The following is a 17822-nucleotide window of genomic DNA, read 5'->3' on the forward strand; positions in this document are numbered from 1 at the left end:
AGGTCATGATCCTGGGGTCCTGGGATCGAGTCCCAAATCGGGCTTGTACTCTTTGCTCAGCAGGGAGCCTGCCTCCCCCCCCCCCGCCCCACCGCCTGCCTCTCTGCCTACTTGTGATCTCTGTCTGTCAAATAAATAAAAATAAAATCTTTAAAAAAAATGAATTTTATAAATTGCCTCCTTCCCCACAATTCCCATGAAAAAGGTATTCAGCTAGATTAAAACTCCAGAAAATTTTAATGGGACCTTTGATATCTGTTTGAGTTCAGTTTCTTGGAAAAACAAACCTGCCTAATGGAAGTACTCTTTATACAAGGAGTGGATATACCTTTGAGGCAGCTTTCTTCTATACATCATCATGAAATGAGAGCAGGGTAATCTGCGTGTTTGAAATGTCTTTGCCAAATCCATAAGGCTGCTTGTAATAATATCTGAACGGTCGTGTGTGTTTGTTCATGATGACAAAGAAGAAGGGGGATGATAATTTGCAACAATATCCCTTGTCTTTTCAGTCTTACCCTGGCCCGAGCCTGGAAAGTGAAGACTTCAACATTCCACCAATCACCCCCCCTTCCCTTCCCGACCACTCTCTGGTACACGTGAATGAAGTCGAACCTGGTTACCACTCTCTGTGTCACCCCATGAACCATAATGGCCTGCTCCCGTTTCATCCACAAAACATGGACCTACCTGAAATCACCGTCTCCAATTTGCTGGGACAGGACGGAGCCCTGCTTACTAACTCCATTTCTGTGGTAAGAATCTGCTTGCCGATTGGTGGTGGGGAGCGAGGAACACAGGAGGGTAAGGTTGACTTTCATGGGAGAAGTTTTGCATTGTAGTAACACAGGATTCTGAAACGAGGCATACGTTTTTAACTAAGGAAAATGTTCTCTATAAGTTCCTGAAGTAATTTTCTGTCTTCTGTTGAATTCAGGGCAAAAATCAATTAATTACCTGTTTGATCACTCTTACGTCATACTCAAAGTTCTAAGCACTATTAGACACGGAAGGCCCTATTGTAAAGTTGAAATGTCTAACTAGATTTCAGATAAAAGGTTATCTTAAAAGGGCCACCTCTCACTTGCTGCCAGATTTCTCACTACAAGAAAGACCCTCACATCTTCTGAACAGGAACTGCTGTTCAACTAGATTTCTTCCCCATTTCCCACAGATTTATAGGATAAGAAAGCAAGAAAACCATCTTCATTTTTATTTTGGCAGTACAATTTTAGTGATCAAAATTTATCTCCATTAAAGTGTTTCGGTCTGTTGGATCCATTGTCCCCCTGAACCTTCGAGTGTTCTGTACTTCTTAAAGTTAGTGGGAATGTGTATTGTCCAGGAAAACCAGCAAAAATTAAATTTCCAGCCTCTACCCCAAAGTCCAGGGATCTGAATTTTTAACAAGCATCCCATGTTTGAGAAACACTGACTTGTAATGAAATCTTTCCTTTTGGTTTGTGTGTCATCTAAAACCTTAGTAATTTCTCTGTCTGTATCACAAGTAGTGAAAAATACTTTCCGCAGTATATGGCCAAGGACAGAACATTTACCTTATCATAAAACTCTCCCTGAGGTTAACAGTGACTTTTAATTAGCACTCTTTTGTTTCCGTTTTTCAATAACTTAACAGTACGTGTAACTTGATTGTCATTTTGGTAAGTCACTCAACAGAGCTGTCGGGCTCACAATGAACAAATTGATTAACTGCTCATCTTATATGGTTTCTGATAGGCAGCATTTACATTATCACTAATCAAAAACATTTGGGGATGTATCTCTAACTTGAGTGAATTCACAGAAAGGTTTTCCTGTTAATCACGAATATAAAGGGTTGGGGATGGGGTGTCAAAAGAAACCCTGAAGTCGTTTTTCAAGAATGAAGCCCAGAGCTTCATGCTATGATAGTATCCAGATTCTCTTAAGAATTGGCAGCTAGCTCAGTGGTCAAAAGAGAACTCATTCATATCACTCGTGGTGGCAGAAAATTATTGCCTCGACTTTTTATTCTACCTCTATAGATTGGTCCTAAGAGTATTAACTATGGCTTCCTTAAATAGAACATGGATTTTTAAATGAAAATGCTAAATTCGTAAATCTAAATCATGCTGTACTTAAAAGTAGTCACCTTGAGAAGTCACATGTCCATTCCTCTTTGGGGCTTGGCCTTCAGACCCAGTTCTCATGTCAATGAAGCATCCAAATGATGCCTTCATAGGCACCACCTGTGTGCTAAGAAGGTGAAGAAGAACGCATACGGTGTATACACTATCAAGTCGGTCCTCTAAGCTTTCTCACAATGTGAATGGAGCAGGGCTGTAGAAGGGATAATGAGATATTCCATTACATAATTTAAGTCTCCAAACCCTTTTTTTCTTTATATAATTTATATATTTTCTTTATATAATTTGCCTTCTTAGCATTCCGAGGACCGTCTTGATATACCACTTGCTTGTTAACTGAGGCTTCTTCGGTGTATATGTGCATACATGCATTGTGTACAACTTCGACATACATGTATCAAGGATTTCCCCAGAGCTGTCAAAATGGCAGTCACTCCATCCTTAAATGGCATGCTCAGAACTCGATCTAGTCACAGTGAAATGCACCATTTTCTAGGTCCTTCTGCCACTGTGTTTTCCTCTTGCCCTATCTGGACCTTCTCCTCATCCAAATCTCTTTATGCTTTCCCCACCCAACCCAATGTCAAAAATTGAACTTTAGGTATTTTCCCTTCACATGATATTTCCTTTGAAACTTTTAACACTGTGCAAGGCAGAGGGGTCCCATCTGACCCACGTTAAGGGGATGAAGCTCTAATTTGTTGTTCTGGTTCTTTTCTTTTAAGATTTTATTTATTTATTTGACAGAGAGAGAGAGAAAGATTACAAGTAGGCAGACAGGCAGGCAGAGAGAAGGGGAAGCAGGCTCCCTGCTAGGCAGAGGGCCTGATGCAGGGCTCAATCCCAGGACCCTGAGATCATGACGTGAGCCAAAGGCAGAGGCTTAACACACTGAGCCACCCAGGCACCCCATGCCATTCTGGTTCTTGGCAAGTCTCATCTAGCAGGACTTTTCATAGGATGGTGAGTCTTTCCCATACCTCCCAAACTATATTCTGAGGAGGACATCCACTTTGCCTACTCCCAGTACTGGCCTTACCATTTTATACTGTCATGTAAAAAGCTACTCTGACAAATAATCCAAGTCTTGGTGAGGCTTTGATGGACTTTGACACAGTACAAATAGAACTTTCTGTTAGTCATGCTGTCTCATAGCAGTATTCATTGGCTATTGAGCACTTTAAATATGGATGGATGACTGAAGAACTAATTTTTATTTTATTATATTTGAATTATTTTACATTTAAGATAGCTACGTATTCCTAGTGGCTCCTATACTAGACAGCATAGGTCTAGGTAATGTTGATTCTAACATTAAATCTATATGAAACCCATTTTTTAAGTCAATGTGGTCTTGGCGAAAGTAGTTTTAGAGATTAAATTTATTGTAAGAATCCTCTTTCAAGGTTGGGATCTCTGGCTGGAGTCCAGGAACCAGAGTTTGATATGTTGTAAAGTGATAGAAATCTAATAGAGTTGGCAGGGCCGACTTCATAGGAGTTTACTAACTCCTTTGAGAAACAAGGAGCCTCTTCGACTCTTTTGAAGTATCATATGTCTAGAATACCACTCATCAGTGTGTACATTTTTAAATGCTTACCATGATCTAAATGTTTGAAAGTGCTCACATGATTGATAAGACATGGTCACTGTCCTTCAGAAGCTTGTAAATTATGGAGAAAACATAAATAGGTATGAAGCAATCAGAATAAGATATGAAGCAATTAGAGGCCAGGAGAAATGTTAATTCAGTTTTACTGGCCAATGAACCCAGTAGGAATTCCTAGTTGGAAGACGTTAGAGTAATCTGGTTTAGGTCGTCTATAAAAACCTAGTGGAAAATGTAGGGCTGCAGGCAGGGTCTGAAAGGTGGTTTTGATTTGGACAAACAGAGAGGGAAAGAAAAGCCATATCTGAGAGCATTTGCAAAGCAAGGTTGGTTATTTTAAGTTGGAAGATTTGACCAAAGGCTTCAAAATCTAATGAAAGGACTATGGGCTTGATATGATGGATTCAAAGAAACCATTGGCTGTTTTCACTCGAGGCAAAAGCATTTTGAAAGCAATCAGAGGAAATCCTTCTGGCTTCTTCCTGGGTGGATAGTGGTGGTAAGAAACTGGAGTTGTGGAAAGCCTGGGCAGCCAGTTGTCATAACTCAGGCAAGAAGTGTTGAGGAGATACACAGGGCGGTGACAGTGGGAACAGAAAGATGGGCTACTGAGCTGTTTTCACATCATTCCTAAATACAAATGGATCTGAAGACTAACAACCTTTCATACAGCCCTATATTTTACATTTCAAAAGCACTCAGGGGTTCCTTGCTTTGAAAGGAACTTTAAGACCATGGAATATGTTCTTCATGTTTCTTTGTAAAAACAAGCTAAAACTCTTCCCTAAAAACTTTGCGTGTGCGTAATGTGATCGCAAAGTTTAACAACCAAAGTCTTGGTCAGTTTGCCAATTGTCGAAATATATTTGTGAGGAGTGCACTATGTAGGTCATCAATGCTCATACAGACAAGGAAGTCATGACTACAGAAATCCAGATGTAAGAGCTGCTCGCCTAGAAATTATTGTGCTTCTTCCAAACCCTTCTTTCAAGGTCACTTACAATAATAAGAGCTAACACTTGTAGATTCTAAATAATAAACTTGCAGCAACTTTTATGTTCCTATGAGTATAAACCACCCTAGGCAGATTTATGTATATGATCAACCATCTCTGACTGTATTTTCTAGAAGCTTTTCAATGTTATTAAACCCGAGTCTTTGCTGTTAGTGTGGTTCTCACATCTTGGTGTTAGTATCTTCACATGACGGAATTTCAGAATTTGAATGCATCAACGGAGTGGACATATTTTAGTTTTCATTTAAGTATTATATATATTTTAGAGCTGGTTGTCATGTTTAAATGCAGATGTATTACCCTGTCACATATGTTATTTTTATATAATATAAATTATTATATATGATATAATTTTTGATATTTCATCTTAATGATAAATTTTTTTGTGTCTGCTTATTCTTATCCCTAGTGGCAACATAAGTGATACAGATTTACTGATTGTAAGCATTTCCAACAAATGTCTATTGTATTAGACATAAAAAAGTTAGTCCGTAATTAGAAATCAATGACTGAATGAGTCTTATTATCTCAGTTTCGCAATTGGAAAACGGAGCTTCAGAGGGGTTAAGTGACTTGCTCGGTGGCTCAGCTCATAAATACCTCAGCTTTCTTACCTGAAAAACAAGGATAAAAGTAGTCCTTACCTCATGGGGTTAAATGAATATTGAAGACTTGCTTAGACTAGTTGTTGGCATAGGAAGCATTATTTAAGTTTGTTAAATAAATGGGAAACGTGGGGTGCCTGGGTTGCTCAGTCAAGCATTCGATTCTTGGTTTCGGCTCAGGTCATGATCGCATGGGTTGTGAGGTCTGGCTGAGTTGGCTCATGGCACCGCGAGGAATCTGCTCGAGATTCTCTCTCTCCCTCTCCCTCTGGAGCTCTGCAGACACTCAGGTTCCTTTTCTCTCCTGTTCTGTGTCTAAAACAAACAAACAGACAAACAAATAGGGATGCCTGCCTGGGTGGCTTAGTCAGTTAGGTGTCCAGCTCTTGATTTCAGCCCAGGTCATGATCTCAGGGTCAAGGGATCAAGTCCCACATCAGGGTTTGGTTCAGCGCCAAGTCGGCTTATCCCTCTCTCTCTACTTCACCCCCTGAACTCTCTAAAAGAAATCATCTCTCTCTCTAAAACAAACAAGTAAATAAATAAAACCTTTAAAAATAAATATAAAAAAATAAATCAATCTTTTAGGAAATAGAAAAAGCAAGCTTTTTCTTGACTCTTTTGGAGGAGTTAAAAATGCATGAGAGAGATTTTTCCAAAGAGTTATTTATACTTTGATCCTTAATCTTCTTCACATCTTCAAAGGAAAAAAAAAAAAAAAAAGACAAGAGTAAGCCTCCTATTCACCAAAAAAGACTTTACCTTTTACTGCGTATCCTTATATACCATTATCACTTAAACCAACCTCTTGGGGCTAGACCACCTCAGTTCCCGTCCCGCCACTGACACTCATCAGCTTTGTGACAGTGAGCAACTTATATAACCTTTCTGTGCCTCTGCTTTCTTATCTATAAAATTAATCCTATAATGTGAACATTAAAGAAGTTAGTGTCTGTAAAGTAGTGCCAGTCACACAGTAGGTACTAGGTACATTCAGTGGGATTTCTTTTCTGATTAAAATGTTGCCAGGGCAGAGTATCTAGATTGTTTTCTGAAATTTATCATAAACCTATATGGAGGGGCGCTTGGGTGGCTCAGTGGGTTAAGCCTCTGCCTTCAGCTCAGGTCATGATCTCAGGGTCCTGGGATCAAACCCCATATTGGGTTCTCTGCTCAGCAGGGAGTCTGCTTCCCCACTCTCTCTCTGCCTGCTGCTTTGCCTACTTGTGACCTCTCTCTCTCTCTATCAAATAAATAAATAAAATCTTTAAAAAAAAAAAAAAGAAAAGAAAAGAAAAAAACACCTATATGGAGAGTGAAACACACTTAGGGTGAAATTTCTTCCTCCCCAGATTTCCAGCATTTCCTTTTTATATATTCTTGCTGGTGCCATTTTATATGTCAGTAGTCAGTTGGGACTCCCACAAGAAGTTTGATTCCTGGCACTTAAAAAAGGTTCCATTTTCTTAAATCCCTGTTTTCTAAGCTCAGTCTATAAAACAGGGTAGAATTTCTATTAGTATATACTGTCGAACAACTGCCAATTAGTTCTGATTCTCTAGGTCCAAGTTAAACAGCTACTCATGACCCAAGATTGTAAGAGTTCCATTTTTCTCCAAATTCCCTTGAGTTATTTTGATAGTGCATAACTGACGAGCCTGAGCTTCTCAGAGAGTAGAATCTGGTTCGAAGAGCACTGGAACAAGAGTCTGGAAGGCCAGGGCCTGCCTTGGATAAGCTTATTAAGCATGGGTAATTTACTGCACTCCATCTGTAACCAGCAGGGTTGGGCTAGATCAGAGGGGTCCAAATTAAGCTTGTTGGAGCCAGAGGAAGGCAAGAATCAGCCAGAGTGGTGGTGTTGTTATTCATCTCACTTGTTTGCATTTCCTATAAAAGTTCCCCTGTACAACGGCTTCTGTCCTCTGAGAAGATGGAAAACCACAGAACTAGTTGATGATCTCCGAGACCCAGGCCAGGGCTAGCATTTTCCTATGATTCATACTCTGTTGACCGCGCAACTGTGATCCAGACTCACGACTCACCCAACTTTTCACTTTGGTCCCTTAGTAATTTTTCCTATGGTCACTTTGGCTTTCCTAATGTTTTACCTGTCCCCCCCCCACCCCCGCACCCCCGCCATAGCCCCGAGCCTCAATGGTCATTAAGATATTTGGAATCTATTGAATAGAACGGTTCCTTAAGTGGAAAATGTTGTCCTGACATTAAGAAGAAAATGATGTTGCTTGGGGTTTTCATGTTGTTAAAAAGAAACTACAGAACCATTTTGGGAGAAAGGTAGAATAAGAAAATACCTGTATTAAGTATGCATGGGTTTAAGAAAAATCCTTTGGTTCCACAAAACTGAAACCAAGAGCCTCTTCTTTTTCTCTCTACTCTGGCACATTCGCTGCGAGGTTTAATCATGGATGGGTGGAAGGGAAAATGCAACCTTGTATAAAGTCATCCAAACCTCACTGCCTGGCCTATATGTAGCCATTGCTTGTTCTTTGTGCAGTCAACAGAAGCTCTTTCATAGAAAAACCGTGCAAAGTTGTAGAATGGCCTCACAGAAAGGAGTCATTTAGACCTGAGCTTTTTGTGGAGTGTGGTTCCTAATGACACATTATAGAAAATTGACAAAAAAAAAAAAAAGGCAACAAAGGAGATTTCAATTTCTTTGACTGCTTCAAATTTCCAGTTCTGGAGTTGCAAATGGAAAAAGATGTTAAAAGGCAAAGAAATGGGGGGCAGGGGAGGGGGTGATTTCCCAAATGCCTTATTTTTCTAGGCAACAAAAGCAAGCATCATGTCTATACTCAGATTTATTGTCATTTTCGGCGTTCAGGCATGCACACTTTGCATTCGGAGGCCACTGTACAACTGTTTTGACAAGCATTTACTTCAGAAGGTTTGGGGCAGGACACACGAACTGAAGCAGGGGTCCTCCTCTGGGTCTAGAGGGGGTGCGGTACGTCAAGGAGGTGAGACGTATTTGAGCCGCATGAATTTCTAATATGTTGCCATTATGGAAAGGACCACTGGCATATTGAATAATGTAGCTTTCAAAGCCAAGCAGAAAATGTGATTACAGGCAATTTGATTGCTGTTTTTAAAATAAATATTTTTGAAATCTTGAGATATTTTATTTCATGTAATGCATCAAGAATGTAACAGTGGACCAGAGCTAAATATCTTTCAGGACATGAAGGAGTTGATGATGTCAGCCCCATTTAGATATGAAATAATAGAAACATTAGTTTAAAATGGAATGGATGTCACGGTGGTTTGTTTCTTTCTTTAAAACAGGGGAGGAAAAAGCAATAGAAAGAAATGATTTTGCCTATTTTGACAGAAGAAAAAAGACGAAGAATAATTATTAAGTATTATGCTACAGTTCATGAAATGTTTTGCAATTGCAGCCTGGTTTTGGTGTTTTGTTTTGTTTTGTTTTCCCACAAATTATCCTTTTTTGAATATTGCAGCACTGAGAACAACGTATTCAGCCACTTTAATGCTGTGAAGAAATGGGCTGGTTTTGTTCTTATTTTTGACCATATATAATAAATATGTGGAGTTTGGTTTTTTTTTTTTTTAATGTCAAATTCCTAAGAAGGCCAAAAATAAGTGTTGTTTGTGGTTAGTTGTTAAGGTCTACTTCAACCTTTTCTTTGCTCAGAACAGACTACTTTGAATGTGGTATTGATAAGGGGTTCAATGGACTCAGTATGTTAATGATTTGGGACTATCTTTTAGTGCTACAATAAAATATTATTCCAAACTGGAGTTCTCCTTAATAGTGTGCAGGAAAGGAGCCAATTTAAAAATAACACTTTTTCTCTCTTCTGCCAAGTAAGAAAACTCAAGATCGACTCTGTATATAGGGCTCGTTGTACTTTTTCTTCAGCCCCAGAGTTCATATGGATGTGTGCCTTACTCATGCACAGAAGAAGTTAAAAGCTATAAAACCAGTTATATAATACACAAACTCTAAGAGTTATTCAATCCAGCCTCTTAATTCCAGGCAGGAGTAAACCTAAACCATTTCAGATATGTGGTTTTCTAGCTAAGAGCCAAGATTCCACAATTTTCCTTGGGAGCCTGTTTGTGTTTAATTAACCTTGTAACAGTAAGTCAAATTGCAGTAAGAGACTTAGATTCCTTCCAGGAAGTTCCTTATTAAAGTTAAACGAAAATCTCTTACTACAATTTTCGTCTACTTTGTCCGCTTCAGACGTCTGAAGGCTTGGAGCATAGTTGATTTCAAGTGGTTGGTATTTATGAAGTGGGGTTTGCAGGTGAGTTGTACCTAGCCCCAACAACTCTGATTCCTGTAACCTTTCCTCAAAGGTCATATTTTTCAACTTTAAAATTGAGTTAACTTTTTTTTTTTTTTTTTTTAATTTGGGATCTTCAGGCATGCTGACCACAATGGGAAGCATAGCTCCAGCCAAGACCTGATATTACAGATTAATTTCTGAATCTTTCAGATAATTCTTTGCACCCACGTAGATGTTTTTAGGATAGGCTCTTGAATAGCATCAGTGATTGCTGACATATTTAATTTCTGGCCCATCTATCACTCCCACGGTGGGTTCCTTGCTACGCTGGGGTCTAGCCAGCAATTCCCCATCTTGTTTCTGCGTAACTCATTTCACATCCTAAAGGCAAACATCTGGAAAGGCCATGATGTTGCTTCTCATCAAGTCCTCTTTTTTTCCTGGCTCAGTATCCATTATTTAAATATTCCTTAGCACACAAACAGAGGGAAGAAGAAAAAACAGTTATGTACTCATAGAAGTGTCCTCAGAGAAACAGACTCTAAGCAGGGCCATGAGTAAGACTCCCCGGTCACTGGCTATACCCTCCAAACTGCTGATAAAATGTTCCCTTAAGTGTTGAAGGGGGAGTTTGGGAAAAGCAGCACAGAACCCAGATGAAGGACAGGTGGGAACGAGGAGGATCCACAGCCTGGGAGGGTCTGTCCTTAGGAATCATGTATCCCAGCATGTGCTTCCTGTTTGTGTCCCTCCCTTTTCTCACTGGTGGCTTCTCCCCATTTCGGGTACAGCAAACATTCCACCCTCAGTTCCACACCCGAAATCATAGCAATAACTCTTCCCATGTAAAGTCCTCACTATAAATCAAGCCCTAAACAGAGCACGGCCCACTCAGCTTCTAGCTCTCTCTTTCCTTCCCTTGCCTTTTGCCAGCAATGCTAGGGGACAGGCTCTCCCGGGTGGAGAGGAAGACTTCTTGTCCCCTCTCCCTCCACCCCGGGAGCTCTCTGCAGATAAGAGGACCTAGATACCTTGCCAGCTTACTTGGTTTCCTTCTTTCAGGTGGAAATTATTGGTAACAGTATTATAAGTAGTGCACCACACTTAGTAAGACCTTAGTAACTATTTCTGATCAAATGAATGAACTCAATTGTCTCCATTGGAGTGGGTAATATTTTCCCCAGAGAGCGGCAGGGTCATTATTGCTTTTTTATGCTGACACTTCTCCTTCTTCTTCTTCTTCTTCTTCTTCTTCTTCTTCTTCTTCTTCTTCTTTTTCAGTGCTGACACTTCTAAGCCACTGTTTAAGTCTTCTAAAATAATACAGATATTTTTTTTTTTAAAGTTTAATGCTCTGTGTCATGGAGTCTAAATGTTCTAGCCCACTATAATACTTCCAATATAACTAAATGAATTTGAGCCCTAAATTTGCATCCGATCTTGTGGGCTTAATACTTGAGTCAATTTACTATGAATTATTCCTAACCCGTACCACTATTAAATTGATATATTTGACAATCAGTGTCAGTGTTAGTTGATCTTCATTTTTAGGTGAATACTCTTATTTTCTGAGTAGGGCTATTTTTATGGAGAAAAGTTAAGAGGAAAATTACAAAGACTTCTAAAGAAATCTATTTCTGCCTAGTCTCCAGAATCTTTGAGGCAAAAGAAGCATCATGAACAATTAATGTCTATTAAAGATTGGCCCATATGACCAGTGGGTTTTTTTTTTTTATTATCATTACAAAACAATTCAGTCTTTGACTTGCCATTTGCTTGATTTGTGCAAGTAGATTATTAACATTAAAATGTTGCATTATAAACCCATTTAGTCATTGAGTCATAGGAGAATGAGTCTAAAATGCTTTTCAGGAGAACAATGAACCAGTCTCATTTCAAGACACCACTTCCTTCATTATTCATTAACTATTCTTATCTAGAGCATACGGGAACATTGTAAGAGCAGGTTTTGTTTTTTTCCGTTTCAGTTTTTTTCCCATTTGAAAGTTCCGAGTTCTCTAATACAGACAGGCATTACCTATAGGAACATAATATTTTTCTTTTTATATTAGCCATTTATATATATTGCCAGAAGCAAGACACTTCCCTTGGAAATAAAGGTATGAGGTGCTACAGGATCTTTGACCATTTGGTACAGCCATTAAAATCTGAGATTCAGCTTTCCTTTTTTGGACCATTTAAAATAATGCCATAATCACACAGAGAACAGATCTTTATTTTTCCTTCACCTAATGAATATATTTAGCATTCTGATTAATATATAATAACAAAATTGATAGTTGAACATCTTTGAATTTAATGGAACGTACGAATCCCCCAGGGAAATGTAAGTACCATTTAACAGAGGGAAGATTTAATTCCTTTTTGTAGCTCAAGATAGCAATTCTGTTTTTGATAAGCATGGAACTTGGTCAAAATTTGTTCCATTTGAAAAGTATTATCCTTTAGCATTTAATAAAAAATTGCTCAACCCTCAAAACACATTACACTATTAAAACTTTTCATATGTTTGTATGCATTGCATATTTAATCGTGCTTTCTGCCAGCCAGTAGACATAAATAATGGTTTACCAAATGGAGACAGGACCATACTTCATACATTGGGAAACTTGAAAATGCACTAAATGAAAAATAAGTCCTTCCTTGCTTTTTTAGACAGTCGATTCATACAGATTATTGCTAAAAACATTAAATTAGGAGGACTCTGAAAAGACAGACAAACAACCCTTAACAGGTTACAAGATTTTCTTCCCATTGTGAGGTTACCCCTACCTCATTGTGCTTGAACGATTAACAGGAGAAGGAGAAGGTTCAGAGTTGGGCCGAATCATGTAGCTATCATACGCTGAGTAAAAGTGTGCTATTTGCATCTGTGTTTATGGATGCCTCTGGATCCTTCCATAAATCTATACACTTACGCATTCTTGTGTTGATTGTGTTCGGGCATGAGGACCTTTCACCCACTGTGAGGGGATCGGTGGCCTGCGAAGGCCATTCCCTCACTGGGCAAATACTAAGTGGGACCTTCCATTAACAGTACTCTTATCTGGGATATGTTCTTATTTATGGGTTGTTACTGCTTTCCCCAAAGCAGCCCCATTTCTAAGGAGAGCAGCCCGGGTGGCGAGCCTGCATTTCCCAGCAAACGATAGACACGGCATTTTCCAAAGCCGTGCTTTGTGTCGCATTTCAACCCCTACTCATCACACTTGTGGGAAATGTCTTCGTGGTGCTTCGGTTCTGTAGGTGTTATGTGTAGTGACTTGGAATCCAGGAGCTGACAAGTCACTTGGAAGGATGACGGTCACTTATATGACACACATGGGGAATTGGAGACCAGGGAAGATCAAAGTCTCGATAGTGGTCCCCTCCTTAGATTGTCCAGGGAATGTGCTGGTCGCCTGAAGAACCCAACATATGGCTTCGGAGTCCTGGAAAGCGGTATGAATTCTTGGTCCACTGGCGGGTGCTGGGGTGAGGCGGCCTGGACTTGACCCTGCCTGGGCCCCTCATTGGATGCGTGTGACCTGAGCAAGTGACTTCACTTCTCTCTGCTTCACTCTCATCCGTGGTGATGACTGATTGTATCTATGCGTCTGAAGCCCTCGCGCCGTAGCAGGCAGACAGCGCGCCTCATCTCAGCTAAGGTCCATGATCCTCCTCCCCTGAAGCCCCATAGCTTCTTGTCTGGGTGTTCCTCACCTTGTCTGTGCTTCTGCTTCTAGCTACTGGTGTCCATGTTCTATGTGACTTTCTAAGAACGACTATTCCAGCATTTACTGAGCCTCAACTAATGCCAGGCCTTAGGTTTCCTCCATGATCCCCACAGTCACACCAGGGAAGGGTGGTGTGATCCTTATCTTAACCGGGAAGGACTGAGGACACAGACGTATATCACACAGGTGCCCAGGTTACGGTAGGGAGCAGGGTGGGCAGGCTAAGGGATGGTCACCTCTACATTTCTGGTGAGTCAGGGGCTCAGAAACTTTACACTGAAAGCTTAACTTAGCCTTTTATGCTCCCCCTTCCCCCCCCCCCCACCTACGGAGTGTGTTCTCATAAACTCTGATGAGCCATCACTGTTAACAGCCCAGATAACATTCGCCATTCTGCCCTCTTCTTTTTTTTTTTTTAAACAAAATAAACTCACTCCATTTTTACATTGCTGAAATAATAATAATCTGAGAGAGTGGGCAGAGGAAAAGAGAGATCATATAGTCCAGTGGAAAAAAGGATAGCCTTGGTGTTCTGGCTGGGTGACTTGGACAAATCACTTGACCTCTTGGACTCTCCATTTCCTTCACTGTAAAAGAAGAAAAAAATGGGCCGACAAGAATAATACTTACATCACCATATGGTTGTGGGGATTAAGTGAGATACAAGGTGAACATTGCTTCCACCTGATAGTCTAAGTACATTAGATGACATCTAGTCATCACGTTGAATAAAGTAGAATTTCGGCTAATGAAATATGTTTGCTTTTTGACAAAACCCCAATAATTTAAAGTCTAAACTCTTCTGCAAGGAAAACAGTGTTTCCTCCTCAGGTAGAAGCAGGTTATGCTAATGGACTAAGATTCGTGCAATTCTGCCTCCTGACCAGGAGCTGGGTTATCTGCCATTTGTTACAAATTCCTTATCAGCCAACCTCAAGATATTCGTTCCTCTCCATCGTTAGTATACAACATTTACTTCTAAAAGTACAAAGATATTTAAATTATTTTATAAATAAAAGGAGGAAAAATTCTGGGCAGCTTGCCAAAGATAGCGGATCTGAAATTAGCTAGAAATGGTTCCTTCTCTTTATTAAATTCCGACTCTTTTTTTCCTGATGTGTTCATATCAACTTGTCTCTTCAAAAAAAATTGAATATTCTGTATAACAGAGGATTGATAAAAGCCAAAGAAAGAGCAAATTGTGAATAAACTTCAACCAAGTTTTCTTCATTTTTGTCTGATAAGGATACATTACTATAGCCAGAGTTACAGAAGCCTCTTGATAGGCTAAGTTTCAAATGAGCAGTTGTGGCCAGATACCCCCCATGAGCTCAGGGCCCTCCCAGACATACCCAAGTGACAGTGCTGGCCCATGAAGGAGGTTGGAGTGAGAGTGTAAATTTCAAAGTTCTCCCTGCCAGTGGCCTCCTTCTTCTCACCCAGCCTGTGGAGTGTCCCAGGCCCTGAGAGCAGTGCTATGGAGATCCTCTCATGGGGCCGGAAACCAGCTGCGAAGTTAACCTGCATGCATTTCACTCTCCATGTTTCGCTGTCTCAGAGGAGGAGCTGCAGGGTTTGAACGTGTCCGCACTTAGTGAGATGTTCATGGTGATTCATAACCTGAGCTAATTCAACTGCCTGCATAGGATCTCCCAAACAGACTTGAATCCAGGATGGATCCAGCTACTAGGGCAGTTAAAGGGACCAAGGTGCTTTTATGCACAGTACAGCCAATCTTCACAGCAATGGGAAAGGAACACATTATCTTTGTCTATTTGGCATAGTCAATGCACAATTAAAATGGCACATCAGGATTAGGTGATTAGGATATATACCATGTTTATACCTTTAACATGTTTCTCAGGGCACACAGTAATTGAAAAGATAAAGTGAAAATGTTGGTACATTTTACTGGCATGATGGAAAGGATGTTAAAATCAGGACTCCCTGAGGGCAAACATGACCTCATTCAGTCCAAAGTCTGGAGGGTGCCTCTTGCCAGTAACGGGCTCCACAGCAAGGAAGGGAAGGACGTTACCATGCCCCATATGTCCTCACATCATTCTGTAATGATCCTATGATACAAAATTTTAAAAAGTGGCAGTGTTCCAAAGAAATACAAGCGAAGTACACAGAAAGGAAATGATTACAATACACAGCATTCTGCAGAGGTGAGAAAAAGAAGATATTAGGAATTAAATCTCCCTGTGCCATCTTTCCAAATGTTGAGAAAAATGTGTGACGAAGGAGAAAATAGCAAATACCAGTTGGAAGACAAATGCGCATTACTCTGAACTGCAGATCATGAAACAGTTTCCTCAGGCACCTCTGTGACAGCTTTAGATGCATAAAATTGTGGGTTCTCCTTATTGCGGTTTACTGGATAAGCACATCTGTGAATATAGGACTACACTCTGCCTCGGAAAGAAGAATCTTACCCAACAGGCTCTTTCTTGGTCCCAGTTGTGAAGAAGATGCCACGCAGGCATAAAGTATATGAGATGAAAAAGTGATGAGGGATAGGTCTATGACAAATATTTTGACAAGGAGTAAACCTGGTTATGGGTCCCTCACCTTGGGAAAGTTGAAGGAGCGTTGAAGATAGTAATCCTGTTGACAGTTATCTGGGGAGTTTCATTTCAGACCCTTCCTACTTCTGTGTAGTATAAAAATACGGAGGTGAGAACAACTCGAGCATATAGTGTATAATTTGGAAATCCCTCCTTCTTACATGTTTTGCAACTTCGTATGTCAGTGGAAAAATCACAGAATACCAATACCAGAAATGCATAGTTTCCTAAAATAACGAGATGTTTGAGGTTCAAATGTCTTCAAATACCTGAAACATGTCATTCTGCATTCCATTTCCTATTTGTAGACAAAGCGCAAATTTCCACAGTACTAAATATCTTTGCTTTTTGGCTGTATTCTTTATCAGATCATTCTTATTTTGGAGCTTCATGGAATGAGAACTGAACCCCAGGTTTTCCTCTCTGTGGTGCATTCCTACATATAGATCTTGAGTCTTAGAGTTTCTGTTGTCTACTCTATGTAGGATTACTTTATAATTTATCATTCAAATCAATACAGTTCTGAAAGGGAAGCCATTAACTAATTATCATTAGGCCTCAAACGAGGGTCTCCCTGAGGAAACTGGAATTTAGATTCCTGGAGCTCTAATGGTGAGGATGCGACAGTTATATGGAAATAGTTCTTGCCCTCAAGTGTCTAGTGAAACAAATGAGGTATGTACTCAAAAAGTCACACAACACTTGAAAGCATGGCATTTACTATAATAGACATAAAATATGTGTGGATTAAAATGGAGTGTGTATTCTTGTGAATGGAATCACCATCCACACCAGGACGCTCAACCCCCAAACCTGGGACTCTTCACTGGTTCATCTTTCCCCTTGCTCCACACATCCATATGAGCGAGTCTTGACTGAATTGCCTCCACAAAATATATTCCTATTCTGCCCATGTAGTTTCTGTCTTCATTGCTCCCCATCATGGTCCACGGTGTGGTCTCCTATTTGGATTATAGTCATGGGATCATAGCTGACTTCCTCTCAGGACTCTCATCCCTCCATAATACATTCTGCACACAATGTAGGGTTAGTGTGGTCTTTTTACCCTGTATTTGATCAGTCACATTTTGGTGACTCCACACTGCATGCAGGGAGGAAAAGAAGATGAGTTCTATATTTCTTCACATGACCTCAGGGACCTTGCAAGATGGCTGACTTTGTGTTTCATGCTATTCTGACCCTAACTGGGCTAAGTCATATTGGTTTTCGGTTACCCACCTCCCACCCAGTGACCTTCAAATCACTGGGAACACCCTTCCCTGGGGTCCTCACATTCAGTTCTCAGATCAAATGTCACTTCCCTGAACACTGGTCGAAACACTGCCCCCACTGCTTGCTCCTCATCACTTTGCCAGGTTTTATCGAATGAGTTAATGCTGTAAAGCGCACGTGGCAGGAAATGAATAAAATAGTAGGGTTGTTACTGTCTGAATTATCTAGCTTATTTAACTCGTTGATTATTTGCCTCCCACTGCCTTTCACGGTGTGTGAGGTAGAGATCTTTCCTGTCTCATAGCTTCCGTATCCCACTCATCTGAGAAGAGATATCACAGGAGGGGCTCACTTGGTAGTTGTCAAGTGAATGCATATGTTTTCAGTTAAAGAAGTCCTTAAGAAATTGAAGACTCCTATCTTAATATAACAGGGATTCTACAGAAGCAGGTAGGAGAGTTTGGTATGTATGTATATGCAGATATACTCAGACACACACATGCTTATTAACACACACTCTGATTGTGTAAGTGTGCTAATTTATCGTGATTAGAATATATTTTATGTTTTATCTCTGCTTTCCTCTCTTGCCCCTTCCTCTCAACCTTCAGTCTTAGGAACCTCATATTAGTAAAGCCCTGAGTCAG

The 17822-nt window shown here is 40.2% G+C and overlaps 1 protein-coding gene across 2 annotated transcripts in view; it reads left to right on the forward strand.

Annotated features, from left to right (window-relative positions):
* Positions 1-17822, forward strand: part of TOX (thymocyte selection associated high mobility group box) — a 299710-nt gene that overhangs the window by 169238 nt on the left and 112650 nt on the right. For both annotated transcript variants that reach the window (XM_059166388.1, XM_059166387.1), the window contains one exon: positions 513-755. In XM_059166388.1, the coding sequence (XP_059022371.1) occupies positions 513-755 (243 nt within the window). The remainder of the gene's footprint in view (positions 1-512; positions 756-17822) is intronic.

The sequence above is a fragment of the Mustela lutreola genome, chromosome 3 (genome assembly GCF_030435805.1).
Source record: "Mustela lutreola isolate mMusLut2 chromosome 3, mMusLut2.pri, whole genome shotgun sequence".
NCBI lineage: Eukaryota > Metazoa > Chordata > Mammalia > Carnivora > Mustelidae > Mustela > Mustela lutreola.